General features: G+C 41.1%; 1 protein-coding gene across 1 annotated transcript in view; it reads right to left on the bottom strand.

Annotated features, from left to right (window-relative positions):
* Positions 1-18,615, bottom strand: part of bmp2k (BMP2 inducible kinase) — a 64,457-nt gene that overhangs the window by 7,134 nt on the left and 38,708 nt on the right. Inside the window, exons 6-15 of the mRNA XM_033620481.2 lie at positions 17,742-17,823; positions 13,462-13,594; positions 11,988-12,091; positions 11,822-11,901; positions 11,372-11,520; positions 10,093-10,283; positions 9,866-10,012; positions 6,555-6,802; positions 6,250-6,419; positions 5,010-5,129 (exon numbers count right to left, since the gene is read on the bottom strand). Of these exons, the coding sequence (XP_033476372.1) occupies positions 5,010-5,129; positions 6,250-6,419; positions 6,555-6,802; positions 9,866-10,012; positions 10,093-10,283; positions 11,372-11,520; positions 11,822-11,901; positions 11,988-12,091; positions 13,462-13,594; positions 17,742-17,823 (1,424 nt within the window). The remainder of the gene's footprint in view (positions 1-5,009; positions 5,130-6,249; positions 6,420-6,554; positions 6,803-9,865; positions 10,013-10,092; positions 10,284-11,371; positions 11,521-11,821; positions 11,902-11,987; positions 12,092-13,461; positions 13,595-17,741; positions 17,824-18,615) is intronic.

Raw genomic sequence — 18,615 nt, 5'->3', positions numbered from 1 at the left:
AGTATTACTGACCTGGTTAATAAGAATGCCATATAAAGGCACTTTGTATCTAGGAAAGGAAATCAAAAGACTTCTACTATTAAAAAATCCCTTAGACTTAATAACTGCAAGAAAAACAGGAGTATTAAAATGTGCAGTCACACCGCCAGCAACTGAACTACTGCCATACGAATAAAGACTTGTATGAAGTCCTCCTGTCTAAAGACCCTCTGCATCGTACAGTGACAGCTACCCTGCAGGTTACCTGTGTGTCACACTTCAGATGGTTCTGATAAATTCTTGGTTACAATCTGTCAGACTGTACAATTAAAATTTTGAACGATGAATCGTAGCGTTACCGTGTAAATCGCAATAAATGTGAGTCGAAAGTCATCCATCTGCGCTGCACTTGTATTTTGAAAACGCAGCATAGCAAAACAAACTCTGGCTCACGATTTTGAGGATTTGCCGCTTTCCTTGGTCCTACATTAAATTAAATTCATTATTTTGGGGGTCTGAAAATGTTGATTGGACAAAAAGATATTGGATGTTGTCACAGGCTGTTTTCTGATATTCTGCAGATCAGATGATTCGAGAAAATGATCTTCAGATTAATCTGTAACAAACAATCTTTAGTTACAGCCCAACGTGTGAGAATTTTGTCTCAAATTTTGTTGTAGAAAAGACTGAAATGTTGCAGCATTAAAATCCTTATTTTTGCAAGTTAGACAGAGTGCAGGAGTCTTATCTACGAGTTTTATTCATCTTGTCCCTCTCCTGCGCACCTGTTTGGAAATAGATGTGTGAAGTTTGTACGACCCTTTAGTAGTTTACAGACAAAAGCAAGTTTAGAAAGGCCAAACGACTTAAAATTATGAAACTAAAGCACCTGTAAGTTTGCCAACACAAACTTCAACAGCTGATAAAACACTGATGTTGCAATGACGACTAAACTTCACCCAAATAAAAAAACAGAACACAGAAATTAAACCCGACTAATAGTTGCCAGCGGTGTGTTTGCACTTAAACTATCACCTGCAACCTAAAGACCCAACTGACACACGGTGATGGCACAAATACAGGAAGCTAAGAGGCTGATCAAAAATTAGTTGCATATAATTTTCTCATGCCAGCCTGTGGGAATCACACATAGTCCCAACAACACGGGTTTATTTGACCTTTCTGTGGTTTAAATTCAGTACAAAAGTCCCTTCAATCTGTTTGGTTTCTTTGTTTTGGTTTTCCAATTTGAACTCAAATAGAATTTTATATTCCTTAAGTAACAAGTGAAGATGATAAAATATTTCCACACCTACATTCAAGTGCTTAGAGGGTTATATTGCATCATTATCTTGTCTTACTCTACTCTAAACTGTAGCCACTGGACTTGCATTAAGCCTGCATGTTTAAGGACACAAGAGATGAATTTACTGTAGAAAAAAAAAACTACTCTCCTCTAGAAAATATCTGCGTGTTTTAGCGTTGATACCGTTTATCATTAAATATATTCTAAGTTACAAACAGCGTTTCTAAACTGCCTATCAAAACCAATTCACATTTAAGGAGCAGGAAGAGTACAGAGGCACAGAAGCTTATTGCTGCCACCGACGTAATATATGTAGAAATACTGCACTTTGATATTCACATTGTTATACCAAGGCTATGATCCGTGTCGGGGTTAAACCTCATGCAGTCTGACCGGTTAGTGAAGCCAAATGAGAACTAATCATCAGGTTGTATTAGAGCGGATGTTAACATTGGCCTCCACAGTAAAGTGCACAGTCCACACGAGAACATTTGAGGCTTCGTCACAACAATACAGAAAAAAAAAAAAACATTTTGCAAATTGTGAGGAATCTTTGCAGTTTCAATGGCCGAAGAGGATCAGTGGTGTTTTAATGTAAACAAATGGCAAAGAGCCACAACTTTGGAAGTTCAAGTGTTGTCTTGTTTCCCCTAATGGAGGTTATTAGTACCAGGGCTGAGTGATGTGTGGGTCTGATTCGACAGGTACTGTGAGTGTTTATGATATCATGATGAGAGTTTTTTATGACTGAAAATCTACTTAACAAAGAAGAGGGAAAGATGAGTTCCATAGAGTTTTCGTGAGACACCAGGACTATCAGTGTCACAGGGTTCAGAAACAGACATATGAGTTTGGGGGAAATCATCTGACAGTCGTTTCATATGCTGGAGTCATCTTACTTTGATCCATGATCATTTGCTCACACTAAATTTGCCTGTTTGTACAACATGGAGCTCGATCATTAGAGCATCTGCACAAGGTTCAGCACAGATAGGAAGTGTGTATTGGCGAATCAACGTGACATGATTATTCTGGGAGGAGCAGAATTAGCACAAAACACCTCAGTCCAAAAGCTACGTCCAATGATTAACCATCTTCTTCTGGAATGAAAGCAAAATCAAGCTGAAAGCATAGACTGTAAAAAGGAAGTGGATGTAGCCACTGTGACGTCACTCCTTGGTTTGTAGGCTACCGTTTGAAGAGTCCAGTTTGGCATTTTGGCTGCCATCTTGTTTTTTTTTGGAGCCAGAAGTGACCATATTTGGATGAAAGGGTGGAGCTGTGGAGGGGCGAGGGGTGGGTCTGACTGAGAGCAATGTAACACCACCGTGGTAGCGACTTGTCAATTACAAGGTAGCCATGCCAACAGCATACCTTGTTTTATCCTCTTTACTCTAAAAGGAGAAGATAATTTACATCATGCTGTGTTGGAGAAGACTTAAAACTAGTGTTTGGGAACATAAATATCCAAAAAAATGTTTACTGAGGTAATAAATCAAGTGAGAAGTAAGGTCAATTTCTCACAGACTTCTATACAATCGGACGTCTTTTTTGCAACCCGTGACGTCACAATAGGGCTGTTCTGCCATGATTAAAGGTGGCTCAACACCACAATATTGGGAATTACTGCCATTTTTTGTTGTTGTTGTGCTTGCATTTTTAACCAATCATCGCAACTTTACTGCAAATTTGACTATATCAGGTAAAATCTTCCTGCCCTCTATTGATAAGCTCAGCCCACCTCTCTGTCTGTGTATCATGAGACTACAGCTGCTGTACCTGGGCTCTGTGCCTGAGACAGAGTCACACACACACAGTGGATACCTGTTGGCATCAGACAGACAATGTTACCAAATGTTATTAACAGATTTAAGGACAGAGGTGAGTCGTTTCGGTGTCCGTGTGAGATTAATGGCTCTATGTCAGACGTTAATCACTGTTGTGGGGCTTCCCAAAATATGACGAGAAGGGATGAGATCATGTTCTGCTTTGTTAGGTTGAGCTAACCGGGCAGAGACAGCAGAAGGAGAGCAACTCAGGTAGACTGTCCTTCAACGCTGCTTCAAACAGCATGAACAGTTAGTTGGCAATCAGCTGCTGATGCCTTCACTGCCCACCCCTCTCTATCACCACAGTTAGATTCCAATTCTGTGGGAAACGCTGAATGCTCATAATAATGGGCTCCAAATCTGTGACGGCAACACAACTATTCTTTGAAACTGTCACTTGCCTGCAATTTCACTGCCTAAAAAAAAGACCCGAAACATAGTGACATGCATCGGCTTTTTTTGTTGTTGTTGTTTTAGTAAAGCTGCCATGAAATGAGGCACTGTGAGCCACAACAACCCCAAAACAGCCCTCGAAATCTTGGAAGGGATGATTGCTGTTGTTCAGGGTGTGAAGGCTGGTCTTTGTGGTATTTGTCCCACCCTTCCAACACTGTGATTGGACAGCTGGGTAAAAAGTGACAGTTACTGCTTCTGTAGTGTTTAACCTAAAGATTTTACAACTCTCGGCGATCAGAAAAAGTAGGCAAAAGTGCAGCGCTGAGCACAAAACAGATGCTCGCCATCAAGCTGGCTTGACTGACAAATAGTGTGATCATTAGAGTCGCTCCCTGCTGGCCATTAGAAAGAATGCAGGTTTAAAACACTTCCTTATTGGCTTCACTTTCAGACACGGAGGCTACATCAACTTCTTTTAAACAGTCTGTGGCATCAGGTAGAGTCAGGTGTTTGGCACCGTCTGAACACCTAATAAAGGTCCTCGATTTAAAGATCTGCAAATGGACTGCATCAATATTTGCTCCACATGGTGCTCCAATATGTCATATTCTCATATATTCTAAATCCATTAAACATAAAGACAGCATGAGAAATCAACAACAGTATGCGCATGAATCATGAAATTTGCTCAAAGCCGTGGTTTTTAATTAGATGGCCTATGTTTTTATTTTTTAATGTATAACATTGTGCAGTGTTGACATCACTCAGCCCTAATTAGTACCAGCCATGTGTCTTTACACTGACAGGTTGTCACTTCAGCCTCGTTACGATCATATTGCTTTTAGTGCCGATGGAACTGCAGCAATTTTATGCAGCTGTGTTCCTTGTTGGACACAGTGAGCTGGAAGTTTATGCACGGAAAAGGAAATTGTAGTTTTATGCGAAGCGCCTCCCTATGAGTTTATACGTTATAGTGAGACCTCTATGTGTTAGTACCTTGCTCCAGCCTTTGATCCAGACAGGGAATGTAACCCCCAGCAGAGTTAGTGCCGTGAGAAGACTCAAACACTTCTTCCAGCTGACTTGCATAAAGGTTTGTTACAGCAGGGTGGTTAGACATGATCACCACCAAGCCCAGTATTAAAGGCAAGTGCTGATTGCAGTGGATTAAGAAAGTGCTTTCACCACTTCACTGATGTATCTGCTAAACCGACTCACAAGTTGCTTCCTAATTTAGTCACAGAAGAGCCTGGGCTCCACTTTTCCTTATATTTTATACTGACAACAGAGGAACTAATCTGCTGACCAACACTGGGAAACAAAAGAAGAATCTGATCATTGGTTTAAAGCCCCACTGTGGGGTCTGTGTGGCATAGGAGCACCTGACAGGAGGTCAGGTGGGAGCAGAAGAGCTGGACAGAGGGGGGGGGGGGGGGAGGGGGGGGGCAGGTGGCTCCACAGTGTTGGGTCCTCTCTGTAGAGACTCCTCTAAGACTTGCCTGCGCTGGCCACGAACGGGACCGAGCCAAACAGGTCCTCTGGTGGCAGGGGCTTGGCGGCGGAGGCAGCAGGCTGCGGTCGGTCCGCTTCAACGCTGGCTGTTCTCTCCACTGGCTTTTCTGTATGTAGAAGATCAGAGAGGGGGAGATACTTAGAACATCTAGGCCAGTGTTTTTACCCACATGAAGCTCTCAATACTTAAACGCAAAATCACTTTTAAACATGAAATTAACACAGGTTGTCCAGAGGTATCAGACACTTACATTTATTGCTTTTTAAGACCTTGTAAAGTTAATTCAAATCAAATTCAAAACTTGAGACAAATCAGATTTTTCTTATTCAAGCATTCCAATTAAGTATAAAGATAAGTAGTATATACGTGGTCCTGTGCAGAGATAGGTTTTATTTGGGAAAATAATAGAGTGAGTTACTCTACATTTTGCCTGTGAATAAGTGCACGTATAAAGTTAAGTTTTAGGTTTAGTAGCAGGTTAAAAGATTCGTAACACCAGAAATGTGGATTCCACGCAGAAGAGCTTGACTCATTTTGACATAAATAAATTAAAAGATGGATAAGTAAAATTAAATAAATACGTTTGTGGCGATTTAGACCTTAAAAATTCAAATTTAAGAGTTTATAATTACTTTTTAAGGCTATAACATTGAACTTAAGACATTAACAGACTTTCTAAGCACCTTGCAGACACCATGTAAGAAACTACGCTCCACCTGGTGATGATTTCTTTTTCATTTGCATAATTGCAACTGTAAATAAAGTACGCTGTATCCTATTTTGGTTTGTCACATATATATTTTGAACCATTGCACATCCCCTCTTACACAGGACTGTATAGCTCTTCTACTTTAAAAGCAGATCTATTTTTCCTTACATTTTTCAGTTTTTCTATTGTAAATGTTTCTGTTTTATATCATTTATTGTTACGCACCAAAACACCAACAGATTCACTGTATGTGCAAATCTACGTGACTATAAAACTGGCACTCAGGGATACCTTCTGTCTGAGACATCAAAATTTAAATTTTACTGACAAAAAATCTTAAGAAATGTTAAATCTTTATTTGGTTCTGTAGCAAATATAAGTACAGTAATAGACAATCATGCAAAAGGTGCCACAATCTCCCTTTAAAAGAAAAAGAAAAAGTCTAACTTTTCTCATTCTCAAACAAAAGTAAACCAAACATAAACACAAACAACAAAATCATTGACGGGTCACTTGCTTGCTCTGAGCATGTCGAACTCCCGGTCGATCAGCTCCTCCTCGGTCAGCTTGGAGAAGTTGTCCTCTCCGAAAGGGTTCCAGCGCGACATGTCAGGGGGGTTACTAACTGTACTGTTGCAGCTCTGAGAGGGAGGTGTGATCCCATCTGAGGCAAGCAGAGGGTTTCGACTGTGGAGACAGAACAACAGGGAGATAACCTGTTATGGGTAGGATTCACCAACGGCTGTAAGATAACACCTAAAAACTAAAATCAAGGATAGAACGAGAGATACGTGTTCAACTGGTAAGTTCAGAGGACATTACCTGGGGTTAGTGTAAGAGGGATCCACAGGTGACGGTCCACCTATCTGGACACTTCCAGCTCCAGCAGTGGGTGTTGTGGCGTTATAGGAACCCAATGGGATCTGGAACTCAAGAGGGGAGGACATATAGGGGAGAGGCTGCTGAGCGGGATGAAGCTGCTGCTGCTGCTGATGTTGTTGTTGTTGTTGATGTTGATGATGTTGCTGCTGCTGCTGCTGCTGAACAAAAGCCTGTTGGTACTGGTGCAGCTGTTAGGGAAGGAAGAGAGGGAGAAGAGGGGGACGGGAATGAGGGACGGACCTTTGAGTTCAATGGCGCACAATGACGGCAACAAGATGATGAAATGTTGTTAGAAACCAGTTCTGGATTTGGAAAGCTGGGGACACGGTGGAGGGGAGGGGTGAAGGAATGAAAGTCAAACAGCACGTAGGACAACAAACTCAACACGTTCCAAATGCAATAAAGCTTAGTTCACACTATACAACTCTGACAGTCATCAGATGGCTGTATTGTTCACACTGCACACCAAGGCTGCAACTAGCAATTATTGTTATTATCAATTAATCTGCAGATTATTTTGTCAATTATTTGGTCTGTAAAATGTGAGGATATAGTGAACCATGTCCATCCCACTTCCTCAAAGTCTGAGGTAGTGTCTTTAAATGCATTTTTTGTCAGTCCAGAACCCAAAGACAGTCTGTTTAATATGATAAAAACAAAGAAAACTAGGAAATCTCCATATTAAAAGAGGCTGTAAACAGCATTTTCTGCCATTTTTGCATGAAATCTTACTTTAACAATTACTTCATTATCAAAATAATTGGTGAGAATTTTCTGTTGATCAACTAATTGATGAGTCGACGAATCGTTGCAGCTCTGCTACACAACTTATTGTTTTGTAATCAGAAGTCTTTAAGTCGTTCCCACTACATGACCAACCAGTGACATGATATCAAAGACTACACAATATTTTACCAGGAGGAATCTATGATGTATGTCATGTGATGCACAGATCGAACCACAACCCAGGTTCAGCAGGGTGCTTAGTATAGAAATCAGTCAAGAAAAACTAACAAACCAGTGCTCCCATTAAGTTGTAACCCCTATGACTTACAGAAACTTTGCATGCAATAGTCCACCTTCTCTTCCCTCCCAACCAAGGTTCCTACAGCTTAAGGTAAGTTATATTTTGGACTTTAAGACTTTTTTAATGCCACTTGGAATGAAATTTAAGACCGATATAATAATAACCAAGACTGAAAGAAAAAAAATTAACACACTTCTCATGTCTGAGCATTTTTAAGACTTTTCAAAGATTGATTCAAGACATTTTAATAAAAATTAAAGTCATATGTTAGATTAATGAATTCAATACCTTTTAAGACTTTTTAAGAATCTGGGGGAACCCTGTCAAACACACGCACACACACCTTCGAGAGTGCTGTGGTGCCGCTTGTCTCTGTCCTCTGTGTCTTGAGTTCTTATTTGCTGAAGCTCACTGACAAAGTCCCCTGACAGACAGGTCCAGATATTTAGCCTGCTACATATCTGAAGAGCTCCTCCGATGCCTTTCAGCTCACGTCTTTAACAGTTCACACATAGCGCTTAAGTGCCGATTTGCAAGTTGGAGAGCTCCAGAAAACTGTCAGTGAGTGGAAAATCAGGGCTGTAGTGGTGTAGTGTTGTATAGGCATAAGGATCGCCTCAGACACTGGCTGACCATTTTAAAGATGCATTCACTGATTTTTTTTGGGGGGAAGAAATCTCCAAAACTGGCTGACTGATAAATATCAGTTGTTATGAATAACATTTTAACTGTTGGTCACCTGCAGACTAGCATTCAGTTGCACTCCCTCTAACATTCACTCTTTTAAGCGGAGGCCCTTAGAAAATAAACTACTTCTTAGCTACTAAATGTTTTAGTTTCTTTATCACCTTCTTCTAAAGGAGGCTTCTTCTCCATTGGAGAATTAACATTAAAAAAACATAACATATTTCTTACATTAAAAGACCTGCAGCCACAACAAACCCACTTTAACTTGAGACCAACAGAAGTATCTAGCAGCTTTGTTAAGGGACTGCAGCTCAGATACACAGTAGAGCAGCACCGTGCAGATCTTTGAACACAAACACGATTTTTTTGTAAATTAACAAAAGGATGTACAAACTCAAACCTTTTTTTTTAAAGATATTTTTTGGGCATTTTCAGCCTTTATTTGACAGGACAGTTAAGTGTGAAAGGGGGAGAGAGAGGGGGGATGACATGCAGCAAATGGCCACAGGCTGGACTTGAACCCGGGCCGCTGCGGCAAGAGCCTTGTACATGGGGTGCGTGCTCTACCACTAAGCCACCAACGCCCCTCAAAATGAACCTTTTAACATGATTCATGTTTCTTTACATCTTAATTCTGCTATTGTTGCTCCGTCCTCTGCCTCCTTTTTTCATGTTTTCTTAACAAACCACGTTTGTAAAAGCACTTCTGTCTGTGCACACACCGCTGCTGTGCTTTTAAAGTGCTGTACAAATAAAGTTGATCTGTTGTCACACACCATAAAACAAATCTGCAGTCACTTCGCAAAGCTTCTAGAAGAAAGGAGGAGGTCTAAGATCACAGAGGAGATGCTGCTGTTGAACATTTATCAGGTATCTTGGGAATAAGAAGAGTGAGTTTTTTAGAGGTGCTCTCTTCCCCTGCCTGCGAACTGCTTCATATGTCGGGATGCAACACAGAGGAAACTGCTCGATTTCACTCTCTGTTCGATCCCCTTGTGGCTTCGCTCCGACCAGATTGCCTCTGAAATAAAACAGATGGTACGCGTTCGGTGGGAAACAGACTAAAAATTGCGCCGCCCTAACAGAGCGCATTTGGAGGACCTGTGTTTGTGTGTTTGATTCAGTAGCTGCGTAAATACTAGTTTTCTGAATATTTGGACAGAGTCAGTAGGAAGTTTGAGCGTCTGCTTCCAATGCTGCTTGGCACAGACGCGAAGCAACTCGACTAAAGAGGACTGGCTGCCAGTGTTTGGAACAGAGAGAGCAATTTTAGGCCATTCTGACATTAAATGAAATATTCAGCTCCGTGTTATTTCATGCTGTGTCTCCATGTGTTTCGCTGTCATTTGCTCAAACTATTTATTACTGTTTTGGATGAAATCTTCAGCTCAGAAATTATGTCATGATTTTGACTTAGAAGCATCCTCAAATGTTTGAATGCAAACAAAAGCAAATTCAATTTGATTGATGTCCATTTTAGGGCAGACAGTGAATCAAATTGAGCCTCGGCAGCTTTCAGGCTTTTGAAAGAACTCACCATGGCTGCGTACTGAGCCTGGGCCTGAGCCTGGGCCTGAGCCTGGGCAACCTGCTGCTGGTACATGGGCTGCATCATCATCTGCTGCTGCTGGAGGAGGGCCTGCTGCTGCTGAAGCTGGAGGGACTGCTGCACAGCCTGTTGGTACTGAGGAGGGGAGTAAAGGGAATTAAAATCTGAACATTTCCTCGCAGCGACGGCTCCAGATGTCAGTGTGGTGGATTTACCTGGAGGTATTGGAGTTGCTGTGCATTTGCATGTTGTTGCTGCACTGCTTGTTGTTGTTGGTGGTGATGTTGTTGTTGCTGTTGTAGCTGCTGTAGACGCAGGTCACCAGGCTGTAGCTGCTGCAGGACTCGGTGCTGCTGACTGCTAGGCTGGGGCTGCATGGATGGCTGCCCAGAGCCAGGGGTGGGAGCTGAGTGGACAGGTACAGATCGATGGATGTATTACTTATTACAACACCTCACTGAGCACAGAAGCCAACACAAGTAAACTGTATAACTAAAGGGGCTCTGATTAATCTGCCGATGCTCATTCTAAATGGATCAGTGGTCTCTATAAAGGATGATCGGAAGTCAATCAGATGATGCAAAAAATGCGAGACAATCGATCCCTCTTCTCTAGATTCTCTGAAATGTTCAATATAATCTGATGACTTTTACGACAGTACTGCAGGTCAAATGTGTGCACTACTGAAACATCCAAAAGTCATTTATATGGGATACAATCAATGATAAACCTTTTTTTTTTAACATTCAAAGGTTTTATTGAGGTTTATGCATGAAGCCTCGAATGTCTGTTGTCATATTTTATTCTCATCGACTCCCTAAAAAAATAAAATATCCTCGAATATTATCCTCAGTTTAAATCAAATGATTCATTGGATTAAAATGAGTTGGTCATTTTTCATAAAATTGACTTTCTCTAACAAACAAATGTAATTTATGGTGCTGCTAGACCGCCCTGTTAATACAAGTGCGTGCCTCTGTTTGTGTGCGGCAAGAGGGGAAGCGTGGTTTTTGAAAGGATAAACACCAACAAATATAGATTAAAGCTAAATATTTCATTAGTTACAAACGTTATGAATTTTAAAAATGATTACATCAATGTTTTTTCAATAGATTTTGACTTTTAGACTTAACAATACTCTAGAATTAAAAGAAAATGTTGGATCACAGAAGTCAGACACAATCCTAGGCAGCCATCACTAGTACAGCACTGATAATATTAGTGCAGCCTATTCTTTATCTCCAACTGTGCAGAAATAACTAAGGTTAAACGGAATGAACAGACAAGCAGTATTTCAGTATTTCAATGTTGATTGAAGCTTCAAAGCTTTGAAACATTTGGTGCAGCTCTAGAAAGTACCATTTGAAAATCATACTGTAGGAACTTCACAGACACATCTTTCCTAATACATACTGACACTGTATTTGCATAAGATAAAACAGGATTAGTTTTCTGAATTTTCATATAAAAATCAATCTCTTATGTTCAACAAACCTTTCTGGCCGTTGCTGACGGGTGCTGAAGGCACGGTCATTTTGACAGGGGTGACAGTGTTGGCGAGGGGCAGGACGTTACTGTTTGCCGCTTTTGGCCTCTGTCTGGGAGCTATCGATGTTTCCGTTGGGCCCACAGCGTCCGTTATCCTGGAAAGAAGGAGTCAGAAGTTGTGGTTTTATTTTCCTCGACCAACATCAATAAACTGTGCCTCTTAACATTTGGTTTATGCACAACAAGGTTAGCATGGCCCTGATGTTTATATGTGTTTTGTATTTTAATTTCAACCCCGAACAGTGATTTTAACTTGTTCTTTTCATTAGTTTGAAGACACCAGTTAGTCTTAAAAAGCCATATGCTTTAAATACAACCTTACACAGGTTGCTAACACCAGTGTTAGCATATCTACCATAAGAAAAAATAAAATAAGAAACCGTGAGTGAACAGTACCTGGCTTTCGTCATGCTTTTCCTAGCAGCAACCTCACTGGCTGTTAGAGGCTCTGGGAGCGATGTGGGGATGGGAGAGTTCTGGAAAAAGAGCAGGAGAATTACGTTAATACAAAAATGACTGCAAAGCCTAAAGCCACGCTGAGTCCTTTGTTCCAGCTACTTACAAAGAGATTTGGCACTGGACAGTCTTTTCCAGCTAATTTGAAGGCAAAGTAGGACACTTGGTAAATGTCTGGTCTCTTCTCCTGGTCTGGTTCGAGCATATATCCTGGGAAAAAGAGAGAGGTTATTTTTATTTTACCAAACTAATGACATTTCTTTTCACTTGGGCATTTCACTAAATGAACAAACCTTACTTATACAGTAAGTTTCTTTGTATGTTCATATGTCTGAGTGTTTTTATATGAATGCATGGATGTTTATTTGCACATTTACAGGACCATCACGAACCAACAGACTTAAAACATGTTTGCCTGGGCCATGAGTAAACTTAACTCCAAAAAGCACTGCATAACCTTATAGGCAATATGATGACTGTCTTTAGAGAGCAAACCTACTGGAGCATGAGCAACAGTTACATTTGTTTAAGTGCAATAATTACATTCATACAAGTGCAATCACTATATTTATTCTAAATTCTAGGACCACTGTTGCTGGCACAGACTCACATCCTTATTGTGGAGGGCTTTCTGCTTTACACCTATGGACCTTTGATCAACGCTGAACCAATGTTACTTCATTTCCATCCCATATCAAGACTGCAAAAGCTCTAGGTGCTCTAGGAAGTACATGGTGCCAGAGGTCCCCCATCCCTACCCCGGCCTCTTCGACAGCCACGTCTGGCCCATGTAGTAGAAACACAAGAGCATCAAGGATGTTCCTGTGCCTTTTTACTGCATCAGAAGTAGCCTTTTTAATTTCCTTGTATACTACGCAATAAAGATAAAGGCTTTTGATTCTATTCTATTTCTATGCAGCATGTTGTGCAGAACATCACTGGCTGATTTATTATTGTGCATCTTCTCTCTTTGGCCACTTGGAGGAGCTCTCGGTCAAGTAATCTGAAAAGGGAAGCTCCACTGCAGGATGCATTTACAGTAGGGAAGTGGAGCAACTTGAAAGCAAACAAGGCTGCCATGACTGTCAGTCCACGACTGGTTCAAACAGGCTCAAGTTGTGGAAATGCTTAAATCAGTTACCAACCGCTCGCACAGCAGCACTGTCAAAGTAACACAGCAAAACAAAGTTGTAGGTGTAACTTGCAGTCTAGCTAATGACAGAAATATATATATACAGAAAAAAGAGCTCCGTCTGGAAAACCCCCACTGAAGAAATACTCAAACTTCTGTGCTGCATTCTGTGTGATTGTGTTGGTAACTAGTCTTACTGACACAGCAACCTTTCCTGTAACAGTATCAACTGTAATTACAGGACAAAAGGTACGCATACACACTTCTAGAGGAATGATAAAATGCTCCAAAATCATCAGAACAAACACACACTGTTTAAAAAAGACAAATTAGAAGTCATCACGCCCGTACAGTTATAAAAGGCAATTCTGAGGTGGTAATTTATTACTCCAAAATCATTAGAAGACACATTCTGACATCACAAATCAATGTTAAGTCCCAAACTTACTGATTAAACAGTGCAACTTGAAGGAGAATTTGGAGTTATCTGGAACAATAAAGGTTCCGTCACATATGGCAACTTGACTCTCCCCAAATGGAAGTGCGAAGAAACACAGCTTGTACAACAAGCATCCAAGTGCCTGTGGAGAAAACAGAAACAGTGATGAGGAAATAAACGCCTGAACTCAGTCAACTTTTAGAGGGTGGGTGTCGTTTGAAAAGATCAATGTTGGTGTCAACACAATACCTGAGTTTTGATACCATATTGTATTCTCTGTTCACTGCCTTTGTTTCAGAATCTAAAACCTTTTTTTTTTTATTATTTTTAACAGAAAAGTTAGTTAATTTGTCTCAACGCTTGTTTGTTTAAAGGCAAATTTTGCCATTTTTTCAACCAGCACTGTGTCATCACAGCGTCATCACAGCATGTGTAGATGAACAGCGTTTGGCTTCTCCCTGTGCTGCTAGCACCTGGAGCTCCCCACCAATCTGCCATGAGACCACTGGACCACTGGACCACTGGATGATGCGTTTCGCCAAACACTGTTCATCTGCAAACACCGCGATGACACAGTGCTGGTTGAAAATCAGCAACGTTTCCACTTAAACAAAATGCAGCTTAAAACCAACAAAGTTATGATTCCAAAAAAGGAGATATCTGACCAAAGAGGACACAAACAAGACTACAAATCTGACCATGTGTTTGATGCCAACTTTGAATGCTTGGCAATTTTTGATGCTCAATGTTACAGACTCGAATTCAAGTTGTAAACCTCCACTCAGAGAGAGAAAAGGGAAAAAAGAATTAAGAGGGCCACCAGAAGAAACAAGAAGTCTGTATGAGTTACAAGAAGAAGACACAAGATGTAACTTGCTGATTAGTTTTGTGTCTCAACGTATATCTTTGCTTTATAGAGGGCTAAAGGGAGAATTATCTGTGGTTCTCATCAGCACTCATCAAAATACAGGAAATAGAGATGAAAAAAAGACCTCTACAACCACTTAACATGTCAAGTGCAGTCCATCCCACAGGGAGGCCTAACTCTTTCTCTACCCACTGAGCTACACAGGACTGCTTAGCAAAGAATTAATGTTCCTTATGTCGCTGGCTAAAAAGCTGCTTTTAAAATCAGGCCCAGAGTCTGCTCCCCTGGCAATATGGCTGTCCAAACAAATCCACATGCAAAAGTGCTCCGCTCCCAAATCATATATTCAGTTGGTGCTATATTTGGCTCCAGCATCTTTTTGTTGATGATGCAGTTGGAGATGAAAGAGACTTTGGAATTAGCCACAGCGTTTAGGGGATGTTTTTCCCTTTAAGCGCTGTATCTGAAGACGGATATTCTTCACAGTTCTCTCCACTCAACGGGCTAATCCAGTCTGATACTAAACTCCTAATCTGAGTCGGACAGCTTATCTGCCAACAAGCCCCAGAATGCATGGATAAATATTAAATATGACACTTGTGTGAGGCAACAACATATGAAACAGCAGAGTTTTAAAACACATGGCTAAACATAGAACAGGAAGTGAGAATGCAGGGGGTAGTCTGCAGGAAGTTGGTGTTTTTGTTGTACGTCCCACAGTAGTTCCTTCAACCAGAGGCCTGTTTGAAGCTTCGGTCTATTCATCTCATGTAGAACTACTACTGCAGACTGATACATTAATCCACTGTGACAGGATCATTAAAGTAAACATGAAAAGACTGTTTTCAGTGGCTGTTTATTCGAAGCCACAATTCATCATCACAGATATGCATGTGTTACTGATTCAACTCTTTGTTCAATTTGTCCACTATCCAAACTGTCAATAATCCAATGCACGTCTGAGACAACGGCATAGAAACACAACAAAATGCAGCCAGACTTCTGCATAGTGTCAGCCCAAAATTTAAAGATGCAGGAATTTATGTTTACTGTTTGTAGACAGTACTGCCAGCTAAAGTGAAAGCCAACCACAGATTCAGTCTCCTTTTGGAACAAGCTTTGTCCGCTTTACATTTCGCCTCATATTTGCATTTTTTCAGCACAATATCCGTGATTTTTGTAGCTTTTTCTTGGATGCATGCTGCTTACAGTCTGGCACCTGGCTGTAACTTTTTTAAAAGGCTCCGATCTCACCTGCACTCTGTGCCCAGGAAGAAAATAAGAGAATAAAGGCAAAGGACAGAGCCATTAACCACCACACATCTCAAGTGGGTCATAAGTAATGATTGAGAGGGATCACCTCTGTATGACTCTATACCTTGTTCTGAGGAAATCTGGCATTAAAATGCCCCTTTTCCACCAAAATTAGCATGTGTGTGTGCAGGGTGTAAAATTAACACCCGCCAAGCGCTAATGGAAAATTTTGAATTGCATGTGGTTTTTTTATGTGCTTCGACCATTTCTGCCAGCTGTGTCAGACAATTTTGACCCTCGCAGCTTATTGTTCGTATGCCGGGAATGCATGACATCAGCTACCGGAACCCTGGGCATTCTGTGGTACTTTCTGAGCAAGATGTGGCGACACATTTCTGCCGTGAAGCCAACGCCAGAAGAGGAAAAACGAAGATGAACATGTTGGATTTCGACAGGAAGAACAGACAGTTAAACAGAGTATAAATGTCGCACGGCATTTTATTGAAAAATGGAAACTAGACAACACTGGCCAGCCGCGGTCATGGCTGACCTACGACCCCCACACCAACACGATGAGCTTCAGCCTTTGCCGCAAGCACGCCAAAGAAACACAGAGGACAGGGTTGGATTTTCCTAAAGTTGGATTTGAATTATTTTTAGTCAAACAAGGCACGCTTTTTTTTATTTGGCTGGTGAAAAATATGTTTGGCCGGTAAATTTTTGGAGATCACTAGCAGACGGCAGATGAGGTAAAAAGTTCATTTTACACCCTGTGTGTGTGACATGAGAAAACCTGTTAAAAATAGGCAAACGACTGCTTTGCCATTGCCAGTGACTAGTCACTTCAAGGTCACAGGCAAGCCAGAAAACAGGTTAGTAAATGGTAGAAAGCAGCATGGACGCCTGTGAAAATGTTACAATGTGTACCTCAGTCTCTCTCTCAAACTCAATGCAGACTAAATGTTGAACAATGTTCGAGTGCTGCTTGGACGGAGCAGACTGTACTTTGTGGTGGCCCATCATTGCATCTTGTCGGCAAAGAGGCTAAAATTAGCACCTCCACCCGCGCATCTAATTGCTATCACTGCAGATTGAAGCCGAGTGGAGCTGGAGCCGTTAAATACCCGTGGCTACTGCAGAGTCATTTGTCTCTGGAGTGAACGCAGATTGTAACCGCTCCCATTAAATACAAAAGCCAGATGTTAGTGGGTGTTTGTGGGTTTTTGCGCAGAAAGAAAGGGGCTTGATAAATAGTGCATTTTCTCAGTTAACTCAAAAATTAATCAACTGATCATCTGATTTTTACGGACTGCTTCACTGTAAGCTAGAATTGCAGTATTGCTTGTATCCTCAATTAAGAGTACTAGACATTAAGCTTTTTTTAAAGGCAGTGATAGTTGAGATACTTACAAATTCTGTTACAGTAATTTTAGAAACATATCCTTTTGTACAGGAAGCTTGATATTATTTGTTTAGATAGTTTCATTTGTATTTCAATCTGCACTGGTTAACATACAGTATGTGTAAATATTGTTGTATACATGTATGCTTCTTAATGAAACCCTCTAGAACAATAATCATTTCAACAGTTGTTGTCTTTTGAGTCTTGATTCAAAGCTGTATATCAGAAGAACCTGAGAAAGTCCAAGCAAAGATCACACGTTTATAACGCACAGAGTGACCTATTAACAGCTGCATCTTTATATGCTGGCTGTTTTAACTCCCTGGGTGCATCAATTTACACCGCTCCTCAAAATGGCTGCAGTCCAAGCCCTTGTTCCTGCCTCTCTACCTCGCACCTTCAAAAAAACAGCTGAGGCCTATTTCACATGAGCTTATCGAGGTCCTCGACTGAGCCTAATTATCTCAAAAGGAGGGAGTATAGAAAGAGACAGGCAGCAGGGAGAGAGGAGCAGGACGAGGCAGAGTGTAGTGAACGATGTTGCTCAATGTTTTATGAGGGAAAAACACTGTTGGAGAGCTGGTGGAGGCAAACAGCCCCGAGCGAGAGACTGAGTGAGGGAGAGAGAGGAGGAACCTGTCGGGGCAGAGTGACGCCCAGGACACTGCCAGGACAAACCAGCCCTGCAGGGTGCATAACACACACACACACACACACACACACACACACACAAATACTGTACACACATACAAAGCAGGCCCTTACCCATATATCAGCCTTAGTGGTGATGGCTTTCCCTGCGTACAAGTTAATCATCTCTGGCGCCCGATATGAGAGGGTCGTGTACCTGTGAGACACAACAACAGAAAGTTGTCAGTTGCAGGTCAAAGTTCAAATGACAAAGTACCAGAGGTGGTTTACACAAGTACAGTGCTTAAACACAGTTCTGAGTTACTTGTTCCTCTTTTTTTTTTTTTTAAGATTATTTTTGTGGGCTTTTTGCCTTTAATGACAGGACAGTTAGTGAAAGGGGGGAGACAGAGAGAGAGTGGGGACTGACATGCAGCAAAGGGCCAGATTCGAACCCATGGCCGCTGCAGCAAGGCGGTGCCTCAGTGCATAGGGTGCCGGCACTATCCACTATGCTACCGACGCCCCCTTGTTCCTCTTTTAATGGGAAAAATAATCTACTTCCTGGCAACATTCAAAAAATGCTTTGTGGCAGGGAGGGGGAATATAATTGAAGACTCTAAAAAGATAATATTTTCAGCAGATATATAGATGAGGAAAGGTTGTGATAGGGGAATGCATATTTATTTTGTAACATTGGGTGGAACTTGGACTGTAAATAAACAGTCAAAGTACTTATTTATCTAATTGGGTGGTAAATAAACTGGGGAGGGTTGTATATTAGTTGTACATAAATTTGGGAATTTGTTGAAATAATACATGAGTTAAAAGAAGAAACGTAAGAAAGGAGTAGGGACATAAATTTTACTTCTGCCTACTCCTTTTCAGACACTGTTATCTTTGTCTTGTTTTTTTTATTAAGTTTCTTTTTATTTTTGGCTTGAAATAAAGTCATTTATTCCCATCATTCAATACTATCTTATACTTCTACTCCACCACATTTTAAAGG

This window comes from Epinephelus lanceolatus, chromosome 9 (assembly GCF_041903045.1).
Source record: "Epinephelus lanceolatus isolate andai-2023 chromosome 9, ASM4190304v1, whole genome shotgun sequence".
NCBI lineage: Eukaryota > Metazoa > Chordata > Actinopteri > Perciformes > Serranidae > Epinephelus > Epinephelus lanceolatus.
Note: the sequence above shows the minus strand (reverse complement) of the source record. Positions and strands in the feature narration are given on the sequence as shown.